Source organism: Somniosus microcephalus, chromosome 7 (genome assembly GCF_052327205.1).
Source record: "Somniosus microcephalus isolate GS21.2 chromosome 7, FLI_Smic_1.0, whole genome shotgun sequence".
NCBI classification, from domain to species: Eukaryota; Metazoa; Chordata; class Chondrichthyes; order Squaliformes; family Somniosidae; genus Somniosus; species Somniosus microcephalus.
The window spans coordinates 63,642,251-63,669,120 of record NC_140993.1 but is presented as its reverse complement, the minus strand read 5'-3'; the positions used below and the strand labels follow the sequence as shown (position 1 = coordinate 63,669,120).

Here is a 26,870-nt window from a genome sequence, read left to right as displayed (position 1 = left end):
CCCACTCACTTAATCTATCAATGTCTCTTTGTAATTTTATGCTCCCGTCTACACTACTAACTAAACCACCTATATTTTTGTCATCGGCACATTGCATTACATTACAACAGTGACCACACTTCAAAAGTACTTAATTGGCTGTAAAGCGCTTTGGGACAACCTAAGGTCGTGAAAGGCACTATATAAATGCAAGTCTTTCTTTATTGCACCACGCATGGGGCAGAGTGGTTTATATTCCACCAGATATGGGCAACACATACTTTAACAGAGCAATATGGTGCCTGCATTTCAAATTTTAGAAGCAGGCTCTTGCTTGCCAATCGAGCTACTGATTAACTCGAAAACCTCCCTCAAGGAGAAATTATATCCCTTTAAAGTTCTCATTCAATGGTATTTGTTAAACCCACTCACTGAAGTACATACATTCATTACATTCATGCCATGCTATTTTTATCCTGTTCTGCTTGTTATTTTTATGATTCTGAAGTGGTTTATCCGTCTTCCACATGAACCTGCTCAATGTTTCCCCAGCCAGTGGCAGCTCTTTGGAAGCTCAGTGTAGAATCAGGCAGTCAGGCAGGCTGCTTCCCACACTACTGACCAGCTGTTGGTCTGCTTCACAAATGTATCTTCTTGGCTGAAAAGTGCATCCTTACACGATGCACTCATGACACCTGTTGGAAGGGAAAAGGTACTGCAGGACACAAAACATAGTGGGTTGGAAATTCGCCTAGGCCTCTTTTGGACCCAGAATCAGTGCAGCACGCGCCCCAACCAAGAGGCCTGAGGCCTGAGGCCTGCCTGAAATTTGGCCTCGGGCCTCATCTCAATAAGTTTGTTGAACTACCATCACCCATCACATCTCCACAGGCAGCTTGCCCATGTTGGAGAATGAAGGTAGTACAGTTGATGTTGTGCATATGGACTTTCAAAAGGCGTTTGCTAAAGTACCACATAATAGACTTCCTAGCAAAATTGAAGCCCATGGGATTAAAGGAGCAGGGGCAGCGTAGATATGAAATTGGCTAAGAGACAAAAAGCAGAGAGTAATGGTGAACGGTTGTTTTTCAGGCTGGAGGGAAGTATACAGTGGTGTTCCCCAGGGGTCGGTATTAGGACCATTGCTCTTTTTGATGTATATTAATGACCTGGACTTGGACATACAGGGCATCATTTCAAAGTTTGCAGATGACACAAAACTTGGAAATGTAGTAAACAATGAGGAGGACATAGACTTCAGGAGGACATAGACATACTGCTGAAATGGGCAGCCACATGGCAGATGCAATTTAACACAGAGAAGTATGAAGTGATACATTTTGTTAGAAAGAATGAGGAGAGGCAATATAAACTAAATGGTACAATTTTAAAGGGGGTGCAGGAACAGGGAGACCTGGGGGTGTTTGTACACAAATGTTTGAAGGTGGCAGGACAAGTTGAGAAGGCTGTTAAAAAAAGAAAATGGGATCCTTGGCTTTATAAACAGGAATAGAGTACAAAAGCAAGGAAATAATGCTAAACCTTTATAAATCACTGGTTAGGCCCCAGCTGGAGTATTGTGTCCAATTCTGGGCACCAAACTTTAGGAAGGATGTGAAGGCCTTGGAGAGGGTGCCGAGGAAATGTATTAGAATGGTACCAGGGATGTGGGACTTTAGTTGCGTGGAGAGACTGATGAAGCTGGGGTTGTTCTCCTTAGAGCAGAGAAGGTTAAGAGGAGATTTAATAGAGGTGTTCAAAATTATGACGGGTTTTGATAGAGTAAATAAGGAGAAACTGTTTCCAGTGGCAAACAGGTCGGTAACCAGAGGACACAGATTTAAGGTATTAAGCAAAAGAACCAGAGGCAAGATGAGGTGAATTTTTTTTACGCAGTGAGTTGTTATGATCTGATATGCACTGCCTGAAAGGGTGGTGGAAGCAGATTCAATAATAACTTTCAAAAGGTAATCGGATAAGTACTTGAAAGGGGAAATTTTGCAGGGCTATGGGGAAAGGGCAGGTAAAAGGGACTAATTGGACAGCTCTTTCAAAGAGCCAGCATCAGCTTTGTGGGCCAAGTGGCTTCCTTCTGTGCTGTATCATTCTGTGATTCAATGATTTTGCACGGCTTGTCTCGACAGCAGCAATCCTCAGGAACTTGCCAAGGAGGGCTGAGAACAGCGGAAGGGGGCCGATCACAGCTGGCACAGCCGCCAGGAGTGCTGGGGAGTTGGGAGGAGTATTCCTACTCCTCCTGGCTCCGCATGAATTAAAGAAAAACTTACCTTTTCAGTGGTGGCCACCTGCTAGGCTGCACTCACACCTGGGAGACCTGAGTGGAGTAAGTTCCACGTCCAATTTTCCTGAAGGGTCCCAAAACAGACACTAGGCCCCTCATTAGCATACGCAATGTGCCAACACCCGTTTTAGTGTGATGTCCTTTGTTTTCCAGGCATCCTTGGAGCGCTAGGAATAGCCCTGCGAAATTGGTCTTTTTTGCCCCCTGTTTTCCATCTGGAAAATGGGGACAACGCCCAATTTGTATCCCATAATTCAGCAGGTCCTTACTGTTCTCTGGAGCTATGGCAACATCTGTTCTATCAATTAGGTTTGAGTAAACTTTCTAATGACACCTCTGTCTTCCTTGAGTTTACAGACGGGGTTGTTGCCTGCTGAGGCCTACTGTTCTAAATGGTTTCAATTTATTTTTAGGCTATTTCTTCTCAAGAGAGTGCTCCTCAACCAGCGAACAACCCTCGACAGATCAAGGTAAGAGAAAGGGGTGTGTTTAATGGCACTGCAATTGGTTGTTTTTTTGTGGTGGTCTCAGTGGCTGACAGCACTTTGGTTCTTTTTTTTTCTTCCCATTTCCAGCCCCCCCAGGTCCACACTGCACCCTGCCCATAGCCAACCATCTGTCACACCTCGGCTAATACTGCCCCGTAGAAGGCCACTAGCAGGACCGCATGACAGCTTCCTGGAGGTGACCGTTCTGCCTCCTCCCCCAAAGCCCCTCCTCCACATTTTCATTCCCTCTCTTTAGGAGTTGGAATGTGTCTGACTTTCACTCAGTGCTTCATGACAGGAGGGGTATTGAAATTTATCCCTCCAATTTACTTTCTTCCCTTTTCATTTTTAACATTTCATTCTGCTCGTAGACGTTGGGACCATGGGCCAGATGCATTTAAAGATAAATACTTTGTGACTTGATTGTTTTAGTTTTGCCTGCAGGATGCCAGACTTAAAGATTTGGATTATGAATTGGAATTGGCCCATTAGAACGCTAGCCAGGGATCTTGATGACATATTTCCACCTCTGGAAACTATTCATATCTCGCCCACACTGATGACATGAAAGTCTCCTCTCTCTACCAGTTTAATAGACACTAAGTGAAATGAGTTTGACAGTTCCTAGTGGCTGCCATATTGGTACTAAATTTTTATTCATCATCCATCACTGCCTCCCCCACCCCCCAAAAAATTGCATCCAATGTTGATCTTTGGACATTGACTAACACATAATTAGGCCCAATTCAGTGGATAGTCTCTATATCATAAGAACATAAGAAATAAGAGCAGGAGTCGGCAATCCGGCCCCTCTAGCCTGCTCCGCCATTCAATAAGATCATGGCTGATCATCGACCTCAACTCCACTTTCCCACCCGAACCTATATCCCTTGATTCCCTTAGAATCCAAAAGTCTATCTATCTCAGCCTTGAATATGCTCAAAGACTCAGCATTCACAGCCCTCTGGGGCAGAGACCCCTCTGAGTGAAGAAATTCCTCCTCATCTCAGTCTAAAATGGTCTACCCCTTATCCTGAGACTATGCCCCCTAGTTCTAGGCACTCCAGCCAGGGGAAACAACCTCTCAGCATCTACCCTGTCAATCCCCCTCAGAATCTTGTATGTTTCAATGAGATTACCTCTCATCGTTCTAAACTCCAGAGAGTATAGGGCATTCTGCACAATCTCTCATCATAGGACAGCCCTCTCATCCCAGGAATCAATCTAGTGAATCTTCGTATCAGTGCTGCCACTCAGTGTAAAAAGAAAACCAATATGCTAGAGAAAGATCACTCAGAAGCTAATAAATTTGAGTATATTTCTTGTGAGATGCCCATAATTCAGCGTGTCAAATTGTTCTCCCTACCAGTGATAAACTCATATCCACCAGTTCCTCACCCTAGTGATGTTCAGTTTAAAATCCTTTCTCAAGTCACAATCCAAGTTGAGAAGGTCTATGATCTATTTTTTCACTGTTCAAATGGACATAACATGAGACTGTAACATACCCACTACAGTGCCAACATTGATATGTTCTCAATAGCAAAAATAATCTGTGTTACTTTAATATTGTATAAAATCTGGTACACTTTGAAGTACCATCACTGTGTGTGTGTGTGTGTTTGTGTGTGACATTTGCAGTGATTTGATTAACAGAATTTTTTTTAAAGGGGGATGGTTGCCATCAAAAGTCTATTGACACCAGCTTTCTAAAAGTGTTCACCAACATAATTAGTGTGGCAAAAGCATCATAATGATGCAAAAACATGAACACATCATTTGCTTGTGACAAGAGATTATGCTGAGCTCTTTGGGTCTTCCTTCTTCCCAAGGATGGTGATAGTTCCCCTTTAAAACATTTTTTTGCTGTGTCATTACTACTCAAGCAGCCTGGACTAGCTTGGGATGGGACTTCTGCTGCTCTTCTGATACAGTCTTCACTTACTTTACACCAAAGACACCAAAATGATTCGAGTCTGGTATCATGTAAACTGCAGAAGTGGAGGAGGGAGTGACAATAATGGGATTCCCTAGGTTTCTAAAAGAGCCCAATGTTTTTGTACTTTAATAACTAATTTACTGAGAGGGGTATTGTATTCCCTGGTTCCTGTTAACATAAACCTCTATTTATTGTATACTCCACTGATGTCATCACACTTTTTGTTTTTATTTGAATGGCATTATGTGATTACATAATATAAGCATCTATAGACATTCCCTCGATATGCCAATATATTTTCATATCAGTTTAAGTATGAGCATTTAAATACAGTTCCTTCATATTTAGCATCTGACAATGTATCAATTAGGCAACTGGTTAGCTCCAGACTGGACAATTCTGCAATATTTGGGGGGGGGGGGGCAATTTCACAGAATCACAGAAACCCCACAGTGCAGATAGAGGCCATTTCGGCCCATCGAGCCTGCACCGACACATATCCCACCCAATCCCCACACCTAACACATATCCCCATTTAATCCCCCTAACACTAAGGGTCAATTTATCATAGCCAATCAACCTAACCCGCACATATTTACCCTGTCATAGACTCTACCCACTCACTTAAGCTCCTGCCACAGACTGTGTACAATGTACCCTATTATGGATTCTACCTCACCCATTTAATCTCCTGAGGGAAAGTTCTGCATTAATACCCCCTGATCCCCCCAAATCAGTTAAGCAAACTCCATAATACCTATCTACACTTCCCTCTCCATTATTCAGCCCTGGCGAGTTGACTTCCACCAATGCCACTTGCCAGATCCCATATTGTTCCATCTGATCTCTGTCTCTAATTAGCCCTTTAACCTCCAACTGCATCTTGCTCAAATCTTGTTGAATGTGTAATTTTTCTTTCTGCAGTTCTACACTCACAGTTTACTTGGAACATTGTGCAGCTTACACTGTCCCCAATTAGTCTGCTTACATCTGCATTATCTACCCCTCGTGATATTTTAGGCCGCATTAACCCTGCCATTATTGCATCAGCGTAAGTGGTTTAGGGTACACAGCAATGCAAAAGTGACAGAGAACTCAGAGGACTACAGAGCATACTAAAGCTCTAAGGCATGACACCCTCCCTCCAGGAGGCCATATCATGCCAGTTTTGAGTTCCCAAAGTGTGAAGTATAAATACCACCTTAAAGACTTGGAGGATGCTCTCTCTCGTGTTCAATTCCAGAGTCTCTCCTCATACTTTAGTTCTGGAATTGTCCTTGTCACTTTTCTCTTAACTTACCCAAAGAATCTACATCCTGTTGAAGAGTAGGTCCACAAAATGCATTCCAAATATAACCTCACCCATAGTCTGTACAAGGTTCGGATAATTTCAAACAACCTTCTTTACAAAAACTTGCCAATTTCAGCACTGGTGTGTACCCTGGCGTTTTTAGAAGAAAACATATAGTCGGAATAATTTAACTGTGCTGCTTTCTGTGATGTGAAGAGGTCCTCATGAGTTTCAACAAGGCTGAGGACTGTTTGCTGTGCATTGATACTTACCTCTCGGCAACCCACCCTGCATGGTCTGTGCCACCAGCACTGGAGAAAGGTACAGCAATACTTTTCTTCTGCAAATCCATTTTATTTTAAAATTATTCATAATTAACCGTTTGACTTGCATTTTGATTATTACTAAACCGCATTGCATGATGCAGGGCAAGGCTAGTTTCCAATAAATCCTCATGTGTAACCTTGTTTTACTAAAGATGGCTCAGAACTTGGATAGGATCCAGCTATCAGGTGTGACTCAGACTTTGGAGAATGATTTTCTACCGCCACCTCCTCCTCCTGACCTACTAGAGGCTACTACCAAGCCAAGCATAACAGTGGAAGACCAGCCTCAAAATATACCACCCCCTCCACACCAAACCTTTGTCAAGTTTCACCAGCAACGCCAAATTAACGAATTAAAGAGGCTTTATAAGCACATGCACCCAGAGCTGAGGAAAAACCTACAGGAGGTGGTCAGCGAGGACTGGGCCGAGGTGTTGGATGCCGAACATACAGCTGCCGCCTTAGCAACCGGTGCCCATGGCAACAGCGATAAGGTGTTTCAGAGTGAGGTCCAGTCTATGCGCTGGATATTTGATAACTGGCCACTGGACACCATTGGAGAACACCAAGCAGCTAAGAAGCTGAAGGAGGAAGAGGCCATCCTCAGTGGAGACGTGAGGAGCACATCATGGAAGTTTGAAAACCAAACAATTAATGACATCAGTGCCCAGTATTCAGAATTTTCCGGAAACGCCAGTGTTGGAAAAGAGCAAACGAAGGGTGATGTCCGCACAGCACTGTGGCTGTTTGAAACTCAGCCTATGGATTCTCTGAATGAAATCTACTCCAAGGAGAATGATCTCCAAGAAGCAGTCCTGAAGGAGCCTATACAAAAAGGGGATGTAAGAGGTGCAAAACTGCTATTTGAGACTCATCCGTTAGGTGCTTTGGGGCGTAGAGATTCAGTGGAAGAAAGCAGCATATTGCAACTGCGATCAGAAATACAGGAACTGAAAGGGGATGTAAACAGGACAGTGAAGTTATTTGAGACAGAACCATTATGTGCCATTCGAGATACTATTGGGAACATCCACCAGATCAAATCTATCTGCAGGGAGGAAATCCAACGGAGTGGTAATGTTCAAAGTGCTCGCTGGCTGTTTGAAACTCAACCCCTGGGCAGCATTAACAGCGATTACTCAAGAGTAAAAATCATTCGAGGCATCTCCTTGGAAGAGACCCAACAAGGTGGTGTTGGCAAGAAAAGATGGCTCTTTGAAACGCAGGCATTGGACGCCATCAACGAGCAGACTGAAGAGACGAATTGCAAAGCCAGCGTTAGGGTAATAGAAGGAGGAGATGTGAATAAGCAATGCTGGCTCTTTGAAACTCAGCCTCTTGACTCACTAAAGGAAAGTCCATCTGAAGAGGTTGCTAAAGAACAAATAATTGGAGGCAATGTGCAATCCAGTCTTTGGTTGTTTGAGACACAGCCGATGGAAATCTTGAAGGACAGCTTTGAAGTTGGCCACTTGAAGAGAATTGTGACAGAAGAAGAGAAGGGAGATGTGAAGCAAAGAGCTCATGTGTTCGAAAGCTGTTCTCTGGACAGTATTAGCAAGGAGCAAAGTGAGACCTCCAATAGCACTGGGACACTGGAGATACAGAAGGGAGATGTCAAAACTTATAAATATCTCTTTGAAACTCTTCCGCTTGATAGCATTAAAAATTCAGATGAAATCTCTACTGAGAAACAGGTTGAAGCTGGAAATGTAAATGAGAACAGAGTTCCCTTTGAAACCAACCCTCTTTATGCCATCATGGACGGTGCAGGTCACTGCCATCAAGTCAAGACAGTAAGCCGTGAGCAAATCATTAGTGGTGATGTCAAACACTACAGGTGGATGTTCGAAACCCGCCGCCTGGATCAGTTTGATGAAGGCATACAAAACGTGGAACTGGTTAAAGGCATCACCAAAGAGGAGATACGAGCCAGCAATATGGAGACAACGAGATGGCTATTTGCGACGCAGCCTCTTGATGTCATACACGCCAATGTAAACAAAACAGAAGTTCAGAGCACTGAAAAGAAAGATTTGTTAAAGGGTGATGTGAAGACATGTAGATGGCTGTTTGAAACACAGCCAATGGATGCTTTGTATGAAAAATTAGAGGCCAAGCAGAAGGGCGAAGCCCAGCCAAAAGGCGATGTCAAATCATACACGTGGCTTTTTGAAACACAAGCATTGGACAGTATTAATGAGAATGAAGAACAGCACCTGAAGGTCTTCAATGCACAACTGGATGATGTTAAAGGGGTAGATGTGAAGACCACGAAGCATCTTTTTGAAACAGAACAACTTGGCAACATTGCTGGGGAGTTGGATGAGGCACAGAATATGAGATACACAAGCGAGGTGGACATCCAGTCAGGAAATGTATCAAGAGTGAAAGAAATCTATCAAAGCACCTCACTCAATGCAATTGGTGACGTGGTGGAAAGGAGAAAGAGCTCCAAATCCACGCAAGAGGATGCCACACAGTCAGGGTCAGGATGTGTGCACAAGTTCACTTGGCTGTTTGAAAACTGCCCAATTGACTCCATTAAAGAAATGCCAGAGGAGGCCACACCCAAGTGCACAATTACTGATGTAAAAGGAGGCGATGTTGGTGGCAAAAGGTTTGTTTTCGAGACCTGCTCATTGGACCAGATAAAAGATGAAACCGATATAATGAATCTCAGTGCAAGAAATGAAGAGTCAGTTGCCAAGGGTGATGTAAAGTCATGCACCATGCTCTTCGAAACACAACCCCTCTATGCAATCCGAGATAAGGAAGGACAATATCATGAAGTTACTACAGCAAAGAAGGAGGAAATCATGAGGGGAGACGTAAGGGGTTCTAGGTGGCTTTTTGAAACCAAACCATTGGATACGATCAAGCCACTGGATGAGGTGTTTGTGATCAGAGCTGTCACACAGGAGGATGTGCACCAGGGAGATGTGACAGCGGCTCGATGGAAATTTGAGACCCAGCCTTTGGATTCAATCAGAGATGAAGCACAGCCAGGAATAAAAGTGGAGGACGAGGTCCGAGGAGGTGACATACAAGCGAGCAAGCAACGCTTTGAAGAGAAACAGGTAAACCGGAAATATGTAAGGATGGTCAGTGTCAGCGATGTTCAGAGCGGAGACGTCAGGACATCAACTTGGCTGTTTGAAAATCTTCCCATTGATTCCTTGAAAGGTGGAGTTGAAGAAAGCACAGGTGCGGCCACTGTCCACCGTGAAGATGTACAGAGGGGAGATGTGAAAAGATGCACTTGGTTGTTTGAGTCCCAACCGTTGGACAGCTTAAAAGATTCAGAAACGTTAATGAGCAAAGAAACCACGGAAGAAGTGACAGACGCTGACGTGAAGACTACAACGTGGCTATTTGAAACGACACCCCTGGACACGTTCATTCATGCTCAATGTAGCACAGAAAATGCTGAGATGACAGAACAAAGTGTCCATGCAAGCTTACAGACACTTTACAACTGCAATGCCATTACATCAAGGGGACTTATCATTGAATCAAGTGAGACAGGCATTCTAAAGATGGCCAAATATCAACTGATAAGTCAGGATGGTCCACACATTCTAAAAGAAGAGGTTATTGGTGGCAACTTGCAGAGAATTCTGATGCAGTTGCTTCAAAAGAAGGAATCCCTCCATTCTGAAGGGATTGTGTTGAAAGAAGATGAAAGTGGGAGAATCTCTTCAACCACAGTTCAGCTTTTCTCCCAGTTTGAAGCTGGTGTTAGGCAAGAATTTGCTAAAGGAGACAGCACTCACACAATTTATAGCCTTCTTAAGCAAGACAGTAAAGTCAAAAGAGGGATTTTGATTCAGGAGACTGAAAGAGAAATTGCTCAGATAACTGTTTATTCTCTAATTAATCATCTCCAAAATGAAGGGGTTGAAAAAGAGGTGATCAAAGGAGATGTAAAGTCTACCATTGATAGTCTTCTTGCCTCTACCCAGCAGCAAACAACATCAATGACAGTAAAACGTGAGGAGAACGAGAGGGGAAATGTACAACTGTACACAACATGCATTGAATCAGGGACATTGGACTATCTCAAGGGCAGCCAGGAGGAATCTGATGATCCTTCCATTTCCTCTCAGAAAGAAGAGATTGTACGTGGTGATGTAGAAGGTGCTATAAGGAATTTGAAAGGGAGTAGAGGACAAGTTGAAAGAACGGTCGATGACATTGTACCAGGTGATGTCAAAGGAACCAAGAAATACTTCTTGACAGAAGCGCAGACTGCCCAAGATATTGTTCAGAAAGAAAACATATTAGGCGGTGATATCAATAGTGCGAATCAGTCCCTGGGGCAGACTGCGAATCAGTCCCTGGGGCAGACTGCGAATCAGTCCGTTGTGGTAGAGAAAGAAGAGATTGTGACTGGTAATGTTGAAGCAACACTGCAATCAGTGAAGAATGCAAAGTATCAAACAAAACAGCTGGACAAGGAAGAAGTTGTCCATGGCAATGTGAAAGACAATCTAGTTGCACTACAGGAATCAACTTGTGATAAGAAGGGAGTGAGAGTTGAAGGGCATTCAGAACCTTCTGTTCGCTCACTAGGTGAAGCCTCCCTTGCAGTGTCAGAGGTAGGGGCAGCAAGTGCCACAGGTTGGGAGCTTCGAGCAGCAATGGAGAACCTTAGAGAAGTTACAGCTGAAGCACAGAGTATCCAGCACAAATCTAGCACGCGAGAACATTTCAGGAGTAGCACACAAAGCTCAGCAGCGTCTCAGCAACCTGATCCAACCATTCAGTGCAAGAATGTAGCGGAAAAGGAGGTGAAGAAAATCACACAAATCTCCACACAGCAGCAAAGCAGTACCATGTCAAGGCATCGAACGAGCGCACAAGTGACTGTCACTCAGTCCCATCAGCTAACGAGCCAACAGAATAATCGAAAGGTCAGTGCCTCTGAGGGAACACAAGGACTTATTCAGTCATTTGCAGCTTGCTCTAATGAAAGTCAGAAATGTGAACGTTTAACCAAAATAGTTAAGAATGGCAGAGATGAAATAGGAGCGGCTTCAGAACAAGTGCAGACTTATGGTCAGTACTCATCCAGTAACTTAGAGGAGGAAGATCGGGCAGTGGCAGATCAGGAGATAATTGTCAAGGGAGACGTAAAATCAACTATAGAGTCTTTAAAGAATTCAGTGGCAGAGCAGAAGTCTGTCGAGAGAGAGGACGTGGTCCGAGGTAACTTGCAGGCAGCTCTCCATTCTCTGGGAAAAGCTAATATGAATGTTTCCAAAGGTGATTTTAAAGCCGCCATGATATATAGAACTGCAGGCCAGTCACATTCATGGGACCAAAAGAAGAGTGGTGTTAGAACTGTTTGTAATCAGATTTCGATATCACAATCTGACATTGAGTTTCCTCCTCCAGTTCCAGTGACAGAGTCCACTGCACCGTCGAGTGAAGCTTGTGGCCAACCGCCTGTGGAGGGCACCCCCTTTCCCCGCAACCAGTCTGAGTCTTCTGCAATGAAAAATCCAGCTATTTCCCAGTTTCCTCCACCTCTTCCGCCCAAGACCCAGGAAAAAAATGTTCCATCTAAGCCATCTATTGCACCGAAGCCACATGCCGTACCCACCAAGCACTTGCCAATGCAGGGGGGCAAACCCATTCCGCCTCCCAAGCCTGAACATTTACAAGCAATCCATTCTGTTCCAAGTCTGCCTACTCCACCGAAAAACTATGCATCAGCTATGCCAAAATCAAACCCATTGTCTCCGATTGCGTGCAACTCACCAAAGTTTATTCCTCCAGTAAAACCCACCAGGGCATCACTTCCTACAGAAACTACCCATCTGTCGGAATGTCAGGACGTTCAGCTGGAAAGGCACTGTGAGCAGTCTCTATCGGAAGAAAAATCTTGCACAACAGCACCCTACACCAAGGCAACGAGAACTTCCTTGCAGTTGGCAGAGGAGAAATACAAGCAAAGGAAGGAAGGATGCAGCAAGTCAACTGTAATTGTAACCAGCCCAGCAGCAAACATGGTATCACAAGGGACGAGCCAACAGAGAGGAAGAAACTGCTCTGAAAGCCTTGTTGAGGCCAATGACCCAATGAACAGGGAACAAGAAATGGTACCAAAGAAGTTGCCTGTGGCAGAAGAGGTCCAGGGATTCATGCAGTCATATTCGGAGGAAAGCACGGCAAGAACTGAAATGTTTCAGGGATTCAAAGCTGCTCTTCACACTTTTGGTACCCAGAACAAATCAAATTCTGCTCAAGTGAGCCAGGCCAGCAGTCTGAAAGAGGATGTGACAATGATAGAGGATACGCCTGCTTTACCAAAGAAAGTTAAAATTGTGCCGGCAAAACCCTCAGCTACCATTACAGCACAGAAGAGTTGCCAACAGCCTCCAGCTAGTGCAGAGTTGCACCCGCAACATGCAGTCAAAGTGTCGTTTGAACAACCACAGTGCCAAAGTGCCCAGTGCCACAGATGCATCGATCAGCATGGGTTCAGTAACCAAGTATCAGCTGCAAATCACCAACAAGTACTGTTGCACACAGAGCAGCAACGCATCCTGCAACCAGATACGGTCGTAATGCGAGGAAACCGGCAGCAAGGCAAAGAGACAGAAGACGATCGCAGGAAAAGGTTATCAGTTCACAAAGAAGAGATAATGCGAGGAAATGTGAAGGCAGCGATGGAGATATTCGAAAACCTGAGGAAGCGAGAGGAGCTGCAGAAGATCTTGACCCAAGTTAAAGAGTTTGAAGAGGAGACTTTCAAAGTAGATGTGAAAGGCCTGAAGAGTTTATTTGAGAATGTGCCTGAATGGGTGGTGCCTAAGAATAACATGGTTAAGCAACTTAAACCAATTGATTGCCGAAAGGATGAGTTGCAGAATCAGTCTAGAGTAGTCAAAGATGAATTAGAAGGGTTGTCTTCAGTGGAACTAGTGTTTGAAGATCTTGAAAGGGCGAGTGCCGAGATAATCTATCTGAAGGAACAGACATTGGCGAAGCTGTTACACATTGAAGAGTCCATTAAAAAGGCTCTGTATTCTGTCTCCAATCTGAAATCAGAGTCTGATATTGCGGGACTCTCTGGCCTTTTTGGAGAGTCACTGGGAGTTGCTTCAAGCCCCCCATCTGCCAATATCAAGAAAATCAGTCTAGTCTCCAGCAAATCAAGCACAGAAAAAGCCAAGAAAGTTAAAGAGGGTCATGTTAGAAAAGAAAGGTTAGAAAAGTCAGAGAAACAAGCTAGACCATTGTTAGATACCCCAGCTGTTCCCGCCCGTGTGTACTCTCCATCATCTCCTTCCTACATTTCAATCGAATCTGCAGCTAGAAAGCCTACAGATCCTTTCAAAAAAGATCAGTTTGCTCCACTAACAGAGGGGGCATCCATTTCTTCTGCTCCTCAAAATCAGGATGTCCCTCCCCGATCTCCAAAGGTGGCAACCTACGATGACCTTGACGATCCAGTTCTTTGCAATGGACACCAGGGTGTCAGCACACAGAGTGTTAGAGCTGAGACAGCGATGCAGCAGTCTGTGCGCAGGAAGGACTCTGTGCCAAGAGACACCAACGATGAATTCATTCAAACAAAGAACAGAAAGGGAAGCAACATTGCCAATGCCAGTGACAAAGTACCCAACTCATCTACTGGCTGTAACCCTTTAAGTGGATTTAAAGGCAATGTCATTGATAGAACTCAGAGCCCAGTCCCTCAGAGAAGCAAAAGTGTTGTAGAGTTCAAGACAGGGCCTGACGGAGGTGAAATAGTTGGTACGAAGACTGTCATGGAAAAACATGAAGAGATCGATCGATTTGGGAACAAAATTATCACATCAAAAACCTCAACCACAGTCACAAAGCAATCTGAGTCAACAACCTCATCGACATACGAGGTAGTTCAAGCGCCACCCAGATATGAAGCTGCTACTTCTCCTCTTCTTAGTAGGCACCTGCAGAGCCCTGCGAGGCTAGCAGAAGACGCACGCCAAAACGCTAAGGAAAGTGGAGTGGTGTTCGTTTCCTTTGGCAATCCCAATTCAGCAAAGAGATGTTAGATCTTAGAGTCACACTGGTTTCCTTTAAAGTACAACCTACAACACTCTGAATAAGTAACATAGAGATGGGAAGAAAAAAACCATGAAGCTGGAAATCTGAAATAAAAACCAAAAAAGGTGCTGGAAATATACAGCAAGCCTGGTCAGCCTCTGAAGAGACGGGTTAACATGTCGAGTGTAGGCCCCGCCTCAGACTGGCAGGTAGAAGAGTCACTGCTAATGGAGGATCCACACTAAGTGTCGACCTCTCTGATCTTTCAGAAGAAAGAAAAAACTTGGCAATTTTAAATGAAAATAGAAGTGCACAGCACGTTCCTCAGCATCTGAAAAGAGAAAAGACAGGTTAATGTTTGATGTGCTCACAATGTTGACCATCTTTTCTGTTTCCAGATGCTGCTGGTCCTAGGTTCGACACCACGTTTGACACTGCGCTGGAGTTAGACTCCCTGGGGGGTAATTTTATCTTTGGGCAATGGTGTAAACCGGTGATATTGAATTAGCCACCCATTATACACCCTCTCACCTCTCATTTAAAATTCTCATTCTCTAATGGCCACCCAAGTACCATAAAAATGTCATCATTGAGATATCTTCACTGCTTCCCTCCCTCAGCATCTGCACTGAGCGACTTCTCATCCTCGGTGATTTCAGCCTCCATCTCAATTCATCATGCTCGCTCTCCTCTGAGTTCACTAGCCTCCTATCCTCCCTTAATCTCTCCCTCCATGTAAACTCCCTAACCTATATTCACAGCCACCCCCTTGATCTTGCCATCTCATAGAAACATACACATAGAAAAATAGGAGCAGGAGTAGTCCATTCGACCCTTTGAGCCTGCTCTGCCATTCAATATGATCATGGCTGATCCTCTATCTCAAAACCATATTCCCGCTCTCTCCCCATACCCCTTGATGCCTTTTGTGTCTAGAAATCTATCTATCTCCTTCTTAAATATATTCAGTGACTTGGCCTCCATAGCCTTCTGTGGTAGAGAATTCCACAGGTTCACCATCCTCTGATTGAAGAAATTTCTCCTCATCTCAGTCCTCATGACCTCTCTATTCCCATTGTGTCAATCACAGATAAGGCCACCTCTGACCACTTGTTTTCAAATCCCTCCATGGTCTCTCCCCTCCCTATCTCTGTAAACACCTCCAGCCCCACAACCCCCCAAGATACCTGCGCTCCTTCAATTCTGGCCTCTTAAGCATCTCTGATTTCAATCACTCCACCATTGGTGGCCGTGCTTTCAGCTGCCTAGGCCCTAAGCTCTGGAATTCTCTCCCTAAACTTCTCCGCCTCTCTACCTCTCTCTCCTCCTTTAAGACGCTCCTTAAAACCTACCTCTTTGACCAAGCTTTTGGTCATCTGCCCTAATTTCTCCTTATGTGGCTCAGTGTCAAATTTTGTTTGATAATCGCTCTTGTGAAGCGCCTTGGGACATTTTACTACGTTAAAGGTGCTATATAAATGCAAGTTGTTGTTGTTGTTATACATCATCCCCAATTTTCCTTTCCTTGGAAGGTAAAATTGAGTGAGGTGTATAATGGGCGGTTAATTCGATATCACCCGTATTACACCATTGCTCGAAGTTAAAATTACCCCGCGTGTGTTGCATAACTCCAGTGTTTCCTGTTTTTACTGCAGACGTGTAGTATTGTGATCATAATTAGAGTACAATTTTGCATTACAATTCAATTTTTCTACTTTTTTTTTCTCCTCAAGCTTCCTTTGTATTTTAACTCCACATCCATCATAATGTATCAGTTCCTCTAGGATCTTCAAAAGTCTCTTTCTGCCTGTGAACTGCTCTTCCTGTTTGCTAAACATTTTGTTTTTTTTTTACTTCCACAGCCTGCCTCAATAAACATTTTTAATATTTCTTCAGTTTTATCTGATTTTTTTTTTGCATGGACTCTGTTCCAGACTGTGCGATATGAACTGTAGATGTTATTTGGGTTTAATTTAAAAAACAGGATTTTTGCATTTGATATTTTACTGTGCTGATCTTTAAAAAGAGATTTACATTCCAGCATTAATGTGGCTCCTGTGGCTCGGTTTGTAAATGCACTGCCCACTGAGAAATCAAGCCGTTAGACAAAGGTTCCAAGGTTCAATCCCTGTTCTATGCTCAGCTAATGGATGTCAACCAGAACGGTTCTTGTGGGAGCCCTGCAGTTGTCTTCTATGCCACTAGGGGAAAGGGGGAAAAAAATCAGCCAGGTTTCACGCTCGTGTTTACGATCCACTGACTCCTGCCGGGAAATGTGTGGATGTTGGATGAAGACAGGTTAGGTTTCCCATTTGTGATGCTCACTCCCTCTCCACATGAAGGAAGAGCCCTACTAAAATTCCCTGTCTACTCTTCCTTGTGAAGAATGGCCACATAGAATCATATAATGGTACAGCACAGAAGGCGGCCATTTGGCCCATAGAATCTGTGCTGGCTCTTTCGAAGAGCAATCCAGTTAGGCCCACTCCCTCGCTCTTTCCCCATATCCCTGCAGTTTTTGATTTGAAAATGCCTTGACACAGCAGTTCAAGTTTCAGCCAAGGTACACTGCCTGCATATGGAGCAAACCTTTGCTTTAGTGGTAACATTCTCACCTCTGTGTCAGAAGATGCAGGGTTCGAAACCCACTCCAGACAGTCTTGGCGAGTGGAAATCGGAGCTCTCACTCTGAATTCTTGATTGACATCCAGCAAGCGACTTGTGTCTGGTGGGTGTGAGTATTGTATAGGGTTGTAGGAGCCATAAAAATATTCCTGCTGTATAGGAAAACCACCCTATCGGCTGGTAAAACGATGCTTATGGCCATGGAAGGAGCATTCATATCATGGCCAATAACAACTGACGCATGTAACTTCAATTATGCTGCCCGGGTTAAAACTCTATGCAAGCTGATGTAGAGCTTGGCTCCCAGAAATTAAATCTCCGGGTATAGACGGTGCAGGCAGCAGTGTCCCACTACCTATACATGTAAATTAATTTTAGGTAGGTTTGAGAAGCGCCCAGGAAGTCCAAGGCTTGGGGATCTTTAACATCAGGTTCGATACTGTACTAGAGTTAGACTCCATGTGGTGTCAAGCAGAAGAGATGTGAAACTACCTCCTGCAGGTCAGGCCTCGACTCTGGGTTTATACTCAGGCCTTCGTGCGATGGGAGTGCATATTGGGGATTTGGACACTACCTGACCAATTTATCATCCATTAAAATGAATGGACAGACAATCATCCTCAGCACAATGGCCTGGATTCCAATGTTGTGCAGGGCGCTAGGCACTAGGAGCACTAATTTAGATTAAAGGATGGGTAATCATGGGATGCACACGGATCACTGCACCTGAATTCCCAAATATTCACTCCCATCCCGTGAAGCTCTGTGTGGGGAGCACTAATTTGGAAAATCTATCCCTACAATTTGGCGTCAGTGAATTCAATGAGTTGACCTCTCCTTTGTGTTGCTAGGGTTACCAATTTAGGATCAGGACTCATAGCAGCTAGGCTATCCCATCACTGGCACAAAATACTTATGATGGTGAAGGCCCATCTTAATTCATCCATCCAGAACAAACCTATGCTCCCACCATTGCTGCATCTAGTTGTTTCTTTAAAGATTCCAGGGTATCCACCATTCTGCTCAGAAGTCCATTAAACACCTGGAATGTCTGTGTAGATTTCTCCATCAAAAGATCAGCAGAACCAATAGCTACAAATGAACATTTCTGTAATTTCTCCAGGGCATATGCCAATGTTCCACTGAAGTTACAGCGGAAACTCAGGGGAAACCCATTGAAATTCTCCTCCCTAGAGTTGATCACTCTCTACGTGAAGAACCTCCTGAAATCAGTTTTAAAGTTAGGAACATAGGAATTGCTCGACTAAAAAAGGCCACGGTCCATCTAGTTCGCCTCCTACCATCGTAGTAGTCGCATGATACAATCATAATGGAGTTGTGGACTAATCATAGCAATCAATCTCTATCAATTAGTTTACAACAGACCCAGGCATGCAGCACAAGTCCCAGTGGTGGAACGCTTTGGAAACCATAGGTCCAAGGTCACCTGTTCCTCCCAAGCATGCTACACTTATCCTGTCATAGAATCATACAGCACAGAAGGAGGCCATTCAGCCCATCGTGCCTGTGCTGGCTATTTGAAAGAGCTATCCAATTAGTCCCACTCCCCTGCTCTTTCCCCGTAGTCTTGCAAATTTTTGCTTTTCAAGTAGCTATCCAATTTCCTTTTGAACAGTTACTATGGAATCTACTTGCACTGCCTTTTCAGGCAGTGCATTCCAGATCATAATAACTCACTGCATATAAAGATTTCTCATCTCCCCCTTGGTTCTTTTGCCAATTATCTTAAATCTGTGTCCTCTGGCTATTGACCCTCCTGCTAGTGGAAACAGTTTTGCCCTATCTATCTCCCTTCCAAAATGCAACACTTCATTCTTCTCTGCATTAAACTTCATCTGCCATGTGTCTGCCCATTTCACCAGTCTGTCTATGTCCTCCTGAAGTCTACTACTATCCCCCTCACTGTTTACTACATTGCCAAGTTTTGTGCCATCCGCAAAATTTGAAAAATTGCCTCCTATACCCAAGTTCAGGTCATTAATATATTTCAAAAAGAGCAGTGGTCCTAATCCCTGAGGGAGACCACTGTATCTTCCCTCCAGTCTGATAAACAGCCATTTACCACTACCCTCTGCTTTCTACTCTTAGCCAATTTTGTATCCACACTGCCACTGCCCCTTTAATCCCATGGGCTTTGATTTTCCTAACAGAAAGAAAAAGAAAGACTTGCATTTATATAGCGCCTTTCTACCATCGTCCCAAAGCACTTTACAGCCAGTGAAGTACTTTTTGAAGTGTAGTCACTGTTATAATGTAGGAAATGCAGCAGGCAATTTGCGCACGGCAAGATCCCACAAACAGCAATGTGATAATGACCAGATAATCTGTTTTTTTTGTGATATTGATTGAGGGATAAATATTGTCCAGGACACCAGGGATAACACCCCTGCTCTTCTTTGAAATAGTGCTATGGGATCTTTTATGTCCACCTGAGAGAGTAGAGTCTTTTGGATGAGACATCTGTTTAATGTCTCATCCAAAAGACGGCACCTCTGACAGTACAGCATTCCCTCAGTACTACCAGCCTAGATTTTTGTGCTCAAGTCTCTGGAGTGGGACTATGAACCCACAACCTTCTGACTCAGAGGCAAGGGTGCTTGGAGTACTGCATACAGTTCTGGTCGCCATATTATAGAAACATAGAAAAATAGGAGCAGGAGTAGGCCATTCGGCCCTTCGAGCCTGCTTCACCGTTCAATAGGATCATGGCTTATCCTCCATCTCAATACCATATTCCCGCGCTCTCCCCATACCCCTTGATGTCTTTTGTGTCTAGAAATCTATCTATCTCCTTCTTAAATATATTCAGTGACTTGGCCTCCACAGCCTTCTGTGGTAGAGAATTCCACATATTATAAAAAGGATATAGAAGCACTGGAGAGGGTGCAGAAAAGATTTACAAGGATGATACCAGAAATGCGAGGGTATACATATCAGGAAAGGATGAACAGGATGTTTCCCCTCATGGGTGAATCTAGAACCAGGGGCCACAGTCTAAGGATAAGGGGTAAGCCATTTAGAACTGAGATGAAGAGAAATTTCTTCACCCAGAGAGTGGTGAACCTGTGGAATTCTCTACCACAGAAGGCAGTTGAGGCCAATTCATTAAATATATTCAAGAAGGAGTTAGATATATTTCTTAAGGCTAAAGGGATCAAGGGATATGGGGAGAAAGCAGGGACAGGGTACTGAATTTGGATGATCAGCCATGATCTCATTAAATGGCAGAACAGGCATGAGGGGCCGAATGGCCTACTCCTGCTCCTATCTTCTATGTTGCTATGTTTCTATTAACAGACTGGGTCTCTTTTCTCTTGAAAAAAGAAGGCTGAGGGGTGACCTAATAGAAGTCTTCAAAATTATGAAAGGTTTTGTTAAGAGTGGATACAGAGGGAATGTTTTCACTTGTGGGGAAGAGCATAACTAGAGGCCATCAATATAAGATAGTCACCAAGAATTCCTATAGGGAATTGAGAAGAAACTTCTTTACCCAAAGAGTGGTGAGAATGTGGAACTCGCTACCACAGGGAGTGGTTGAAGCGAATAGTATCGATGCATTTAAGGGGAGGCTAGACAAGCATATGAGGGAGAAGGGAATAGAGGGTTATGCTGATAGATTTAGATGAGGAAAGACAGGAGGAGGCTTGAGTGGAGCATAAATGCCGGCATGGACTGGTTGGGCCGAATGGCCTGACTCTGTGCCATATATCCTATGTAATCCTATGCTACCAACTGAGCCACTGGCTGAGACACAGGCTAGTATGTGGTACTTTATCAAATGCCTGTTGAAAGTCCATATACACGACATCAACTGCACTACCTTTCCCAACCCTCTCCATTATTTCATCAAAGAACTGTCTCAAATTATTCATATACTCTTTTGCAAAATGTTATTTTCTGAAAAAAATCTACCGAATTTACATTTGAATGAATCAATATGTGACAGGATTGGTTCTAGGTTATGATTTACTCCTCAAATCAATAAGGTTCTTAAACATTGAAGTCCAGTGTAATAGGTTTATTAACCATACAGCACATGCAATAGAACTTAAACATATAGAAGATAGGAGCAGGAGTAGGCCATTCGGCCCTTCGAGCCTGCTCCGTCATTCAATGTGATCATGGCTGATCATCCAAATTCAGTACGCTGTCCCTGCCTTTTCCCCATATCCCTTGATCCCTTTAGCCTCAAGAAAAATATCCAACTCTTTCTTGAATATATTTAATGAACTGGCCTCCACCGCCCTCTGTGGCAGAGAATTCCACAGGTTCACCACTCTCTGGGTGAAGAAATTCCTCCTCATTTCAGTCCTAAATGGCTTACCCCTTATCCTTAGACTATGACCCCTGGTTCTGGACTCCCCGGCCATCCGAAACATCCTTCCTGCATCTAGTCTGTCCAGACCTGACAGAATTTTATAGGTTTCGATGAGATCCCCTCTCAATCTTCTAAACTCCAGTGAGTATAAGCCCAATCGACACAATCTCTCCTCATACGTCATTCCTGCCATCCCAGGTATCAGCCTGGTGAATCTTCGCTGCACTCCCTCCATGGCAAGAACGTCTTTCCTCAGGTAAGGTGACCAAAACTGCACACAATACTCAAGGTGCGGTCTCACCAAGGCCCTGTACAACTGTAGCAAGACATCCTTGTTCCTGTACTCCAACCCTCTTGCTACGAAGGCCAACATACCATTTCCCTTCTTAACCGCCTGCTGCACCTGCATGCTTACCTTCAGCGACTGGTGCACAAGGACACCCAGGTCTCTTTGCACTTCCCCTTCTCCCAATCTATTGCCATTCAAATAATAATCTGCCTTCCTGTTTTTGCCACCAAAGTGGATAACCTCACATTTATCCACATTATAGTGCATGTGCCATGTTTCTGCCCAATCACCCAACCTGTCCAAATCGTACTGGAGTTTCCCGACATCCTCCTCGCAGCTTACCCTCCCACCCAGCTTTGTGTCGTCTGCAAATTTGGAGATATTACATCCAATTCCCTCGTCCAGATCATTAATATATATTGTGAACAGCTGGGGTCCTAGGACCGATCCTTGCGGTACCCCACTAGTCACTGCCTGCCACTCGGAAAACGACCCGTTTATTCCAACTCTTTGCTTTCTGTCCGCCAACCAGTTCTCTACCCAAGTCAATACCTTGCCCCCAATCCCATGTGCCTTAATTTTGCATGCTAATCTCTTATGTGGGACCTTATCGAAAGCCTTCTGAAAGTCCAAATACACCACATCCACTGGTTCTCCCTTATCTATTTTACCAGTTACATCCTCAAAAAATTCCAGTAGATTAGTCAAGCATGATTTACCTTTTGTAAATCCATGTTGACTTTGTCTGATCCTGTCACTGCTTTCCAAGTGCTCTGCTATTACATCTTTTATAATAGACTCTAGCATTTTCCCCACTACCGATGTCAGGCTTACCGGTCTATAATTCCCCGCTTTTTCTCTACCACCTATTTTGAATAGTGGGGTAACATTAGCTACCCTCCAATCCATGGGTACCGTTCCAGAGTCTATTGAGTTCTGGAAGATGACCAGTAATGCATCCACTATCTCTAGGGCCACTTCCTTAAGTACCCTGGGATGTAGACCATCAGGCCCTGGGGATTTATCGGCCTTCAGTCCCATCAATTTTCCTAACACCATTTTCCTACAAATACTGATTTCTTTCAGTTCCTCTCTTTCATCAGACCCTATGTTCCCCGGCATCTCTGGGAGGTTATTTGTGTCCTCCTTTGTGAAGACAGAACCAAAGTATATATTTAGTTAGATAGCAAAATACTGCAGATGTTGGAAATCCAAAATAACAACAGAAAATGCTGGAAAAACTCAGCAGGTCAGGCAACATCCGTGGAGAGAAATTTGAGTTGACGTTTCGGGTTTGACCCTTCTTCAAAACTGGAGAGAAAAGGAACTAGATCGAAGGCAGGGCTGCGATCGGACAAAAGAATAAAAGAACCAAAAGAAGTAAAAGAGATTAGAAGCTAGACGAGATGGTAATATGCTGGGATTAGGTGTAAAGTGTACTGGCAGGGCAAAAGATAGCTGCCAGGTGTGAGAGAGAAACAAAAGGAAAGCGGGGGGGGGGGGGAGGAAAGGAGTGGAAAAATATAAGTAAAAATGAAATAGGGGCCGAGGTTATGATCTGAAATTGTTGAACTCGATATTGAGACCGGAAGGCTGCAGAGTTGGTCTGCCATTTCCTTGTTTCCCATTATAAATTCCCCTGATTCTGACTGTAAGGGACCTATGCTTGACTTCACCAATCTTTTTCTCTTCACATATCTATAAAAGCTTTTACAGTCAGTTTTTATGTTCCCTGAAAGCTTACTCTCATATTCTATTTTCCCTTTCTTAATTAATCCCTTTGTCCTCCTTTGTTGACTCCTAAACTGCTCCCAATCCTCAGGATTATTGCTTTTTCTGGCCAATTTATATGTCCTCTCCTTGGATCTTATGCTATCCCTAATTTCCCTTGTTAGCCACGGTTGAGTCACCTTTTTTGTTTTATTTTTATGCCAAACTGGGATGAACACATTCTGTAGCTCATCCATTCGGTCTTTGAATGTTTGCCATTGCCTATCCACCGTCAACCCTTTGAGTGCCATTCCCCAATCAATCCTACCCAACTCGCTCCTCAGACCATCGTAGTTTCCTTTATTTAAATTCAGGACCCTTGTCTCTGAGTCAACTACTTCATTCTCCATCTTAATGAAGAATTCGATCATATTATGAACGCTCCAACCCAAGGGGCCTCGTACAACAAGATTGCTAATTAATCCTTTCTCGTTACACAATACCCAGTCTAAGATGGCCTGATCTCTGGTTGGTTCCTCGACATATTGGTCCAGGAAACCATCCCGTAAACACTCCAGGAATTCCTCCTCCACAGTATTGTTACTCATTTGGTTGGCCCAATCTATATGTAGATTAAAGTCACCCATGATGACTACTGTGCCCTTAGTGCACGCTTCTTTAATTTCCCTTTTAATGCCATCCCCAACCTCCACCTTACTGTTTGGAGGTCTATATACTACTCCCACTAATGTTTTTTTCCCCTTAGTATTTCTCAATTCTACCCATACAGATTCCACATCATCAGAGCTAATATCCTTCATTACAATTGTATTAATCCCTTCTTTAACCAGTAATGCTACCCCACCTCCGTTTCCTTTTTGCCTATCTTTCCTGAATATCGAATACCCCTGGATGTTGAGTTCCCAGTCTTGGCCATCCTTGAGCCACGTTTCCGTAATCCCAACCAAATCGTATTCGTTTACCTCTATTTGCGCAGCCAATTCATCCACCTTATTACAAATGTTCCTCGCATTAAGACACAAAGCCTTCAGGCTTGTTTTTTTAATGCCCTTAGACCTATTAGAATTATTATTTACTGTGGCCACGTTTAATTTAAACCGTTGATTTCTCTGACTGCCACTTTTGTTTTTCTCCTTCCTATCTTTTGCTTTTATCCCTGTTTTCCTTTCCTCTGTCTCCCTGCTCAGGTTCCCAACCCCCTGCCATTTTAGTTTAAACCCCCCCGAACAGTGCTAGCAAACCTCCCCGCAAGGATATTTGTCCCGCTCTGGTTCAGGTGCAACCCGTCCGACTTGTACAAGTCCCACCTTCCCCAGAAGCAGGCCCAGTGATCCAGGAAACTAAAGCCCTCCCTCCTGCACCAACTCTTTAGCCACACATTCATCTGCTCTATCCTCCTATTCCTATACTCACTAGCACGTGGCACCGGGAGTAATCCAGAGATTACAACCTTTGAGGTCCTGCTCTTTAATCTGCTACCTAGCTCCCTAAATTCTTGTTGCAGGACCTCATCCCTCTTCCTACCTATGTCGTTGGTCCCAATGTGAACCACGACCTCTGCCTGTTCACCCTCCCCCTTCAGAATGCCCTGCAGCCGTTCAGTGACATCCTTGACCCTGGCACCAGGGAGGCAACAAACCATCCTGGAGTCACGTTTACGGCCACAGAAACGTCTATCTGTTCCCCTTACGATAGAATCCCCTACCACTATTGCTCTCCCACTCTTTTTCCTCCCTTCCTGAGCAGCAGAAGCACCCCCGGTGCCAGGAAGTTGGCTGCTGCTGCCTTCCTCTGGTGAGTCATCCCCCTCAACAGTATCCAAATTGGTATACCTGTTTGAAAGGGGGATGGCCACAGGGGTCCCCTGCACTACCTGCCTGCTTCTACTGCTCCACCTGGTGGTCACCCATTTCCCTTCTGCCTGTGCAGCCCTACCCTGCGGCGTGACCAACTCATCATACGTGTAATCCACGACCCTCTCAGCATCGTGAATGCTCCACAACCCATCCATCCGCAGCTCCAGCGCCTCAATATGGCCTGTTAGTAACTGCAGCTGGATGCATTTCTGGCACACGTGGTCATCAGGGACACTGGCAGCATCCCTGAATTCCCACATCGAGCAAGAGGAGCATAACACGGGGCTGGGCTCTCCTGGCATGACTTACCCCTTTAATTAATTTAAATTAATTCAATACCACCAGTTAAAGATATACTCTAGGGCGCTTATTTACCAACTGTCCCCACTACACCACAGAGACCCAAGAAAATATAAACCGCAGAATTTAAGCTTGTAATAAAAGAAATACTCGCCAACCAATCACTTACCTGCTTCCTGGTGACGTCACACTTGGATTACTTTTTACCTCTCTCCCCTGCTGTTGAATTGGTACACCTCGTTCGCTGAATCAGCCGCCGCTCCCCAACTGCCGCCGGTTTTTGAAACTCCTCAGCTGCTCACTCGCAGGTCCGCTCTGGTCGGGCCTCGTTCACTGAATCATAAATAAACATAAAAGGCAGTACTTCCAACAGAATCTGATGGTTTGGCTGGGGATTCAGATGTGTTACAGTTCTGAGCTCAGTATCTTAGGCCTTTAAGAATCCAAATACTCATTAAAACTGCCAGCTTTTATACATTTCTCTTACTCCCTCCGTGTGACAATCCACATAATTCTGCATTACATACTTATATAAAAGTTAAAATACAGCTTCATATAAGGAGAATTTAATTGACTTATCACATCAATAACTTTAGATTTCCTTACTTAACGAGCCAACAAGTATAACTACCTTACTTTGTTATCATATCTTTAGTTTCACTCTTGTTCCATATAATTTGTATTCTACCAAGTGAAACCTTTATTTGTCTTTATTTCTGGATCATTTATACCAATTCAAAAGAATGATGTATGCCCAGATGTGTTCCTTTGCAGAACTAACTGTTTCCCACACTGTTATCAAATGATTAAAGTTCTCTGAAACTTTAGGAACCAGTATACAATGGCATGTCTTTAATTATTACTTCATCCTGATCCAAGAGCCCAGTGACACTTTAAATTGACATATACTTCCCTGCTACACAGGCAAAGGCTAAAGATTAACATTACTTTAATATAAAGGGAAATCAATAGTAGTATAAAAATAGTAGGCTTCAGAACAGTCTGATTAGTCCTTTCCTTCCAAATACTAGCTGCTTTCACTGTCTCCCGAGGGAGCCTGTTCCATCGATTGACCACTCGCTCACTGAAACATTGTTTCCGCAGATTCGTTTTGAATTTAACCCCTTCAAGCACTGGCCATGTCCTCTGATTCTACTGTTCTGGACAAGATATCATGGTCTACATTATCTGGTCTCATCTCAAAAGTAGACCTGCTACATGAGGAAGAGTTTGACTGTCTGCAGCAGAAACACAATCAGGGCTGTGTTAGGTAACATCCCTATGGCCCACAAAGTGTTACTCCCTCCTAATGGAATTTTCAAAATGGCAGCCAAACAATACTGGGGAATGGTAAAGGCTGCA

General features: G+C 44.0%; 1 protein-coding gene across 1 annotated transcript in view; it reads left to right on the top strand.

Moving 5' to 3' along the window:
- Positions 1-16,258, top strand: part of LOC147114664 (xin actin-binding repeat-containing protein 1-like) — a 64,391-nt gene extending 48,133 nt beyond the window's left edge. Inside the window, exons 6-7 of the mRNA XM_085992509.1 lie at positions 2,695-2,751; positions 6,478-16,258. Coding sequence (XP_085848635.1) covers positions 2,695-2,751; positions 6,478-14,376 — 7,956 coding nt within the window. The 3' untranslated portion in view covers positions 14,377-16,258. The remainder of the gene's footprint in view (positions 1-2,694; positions 2,752-6,477) is intronic.
- Positions 16,259-26,870: the final 10,612 nt, after the last annotated feature.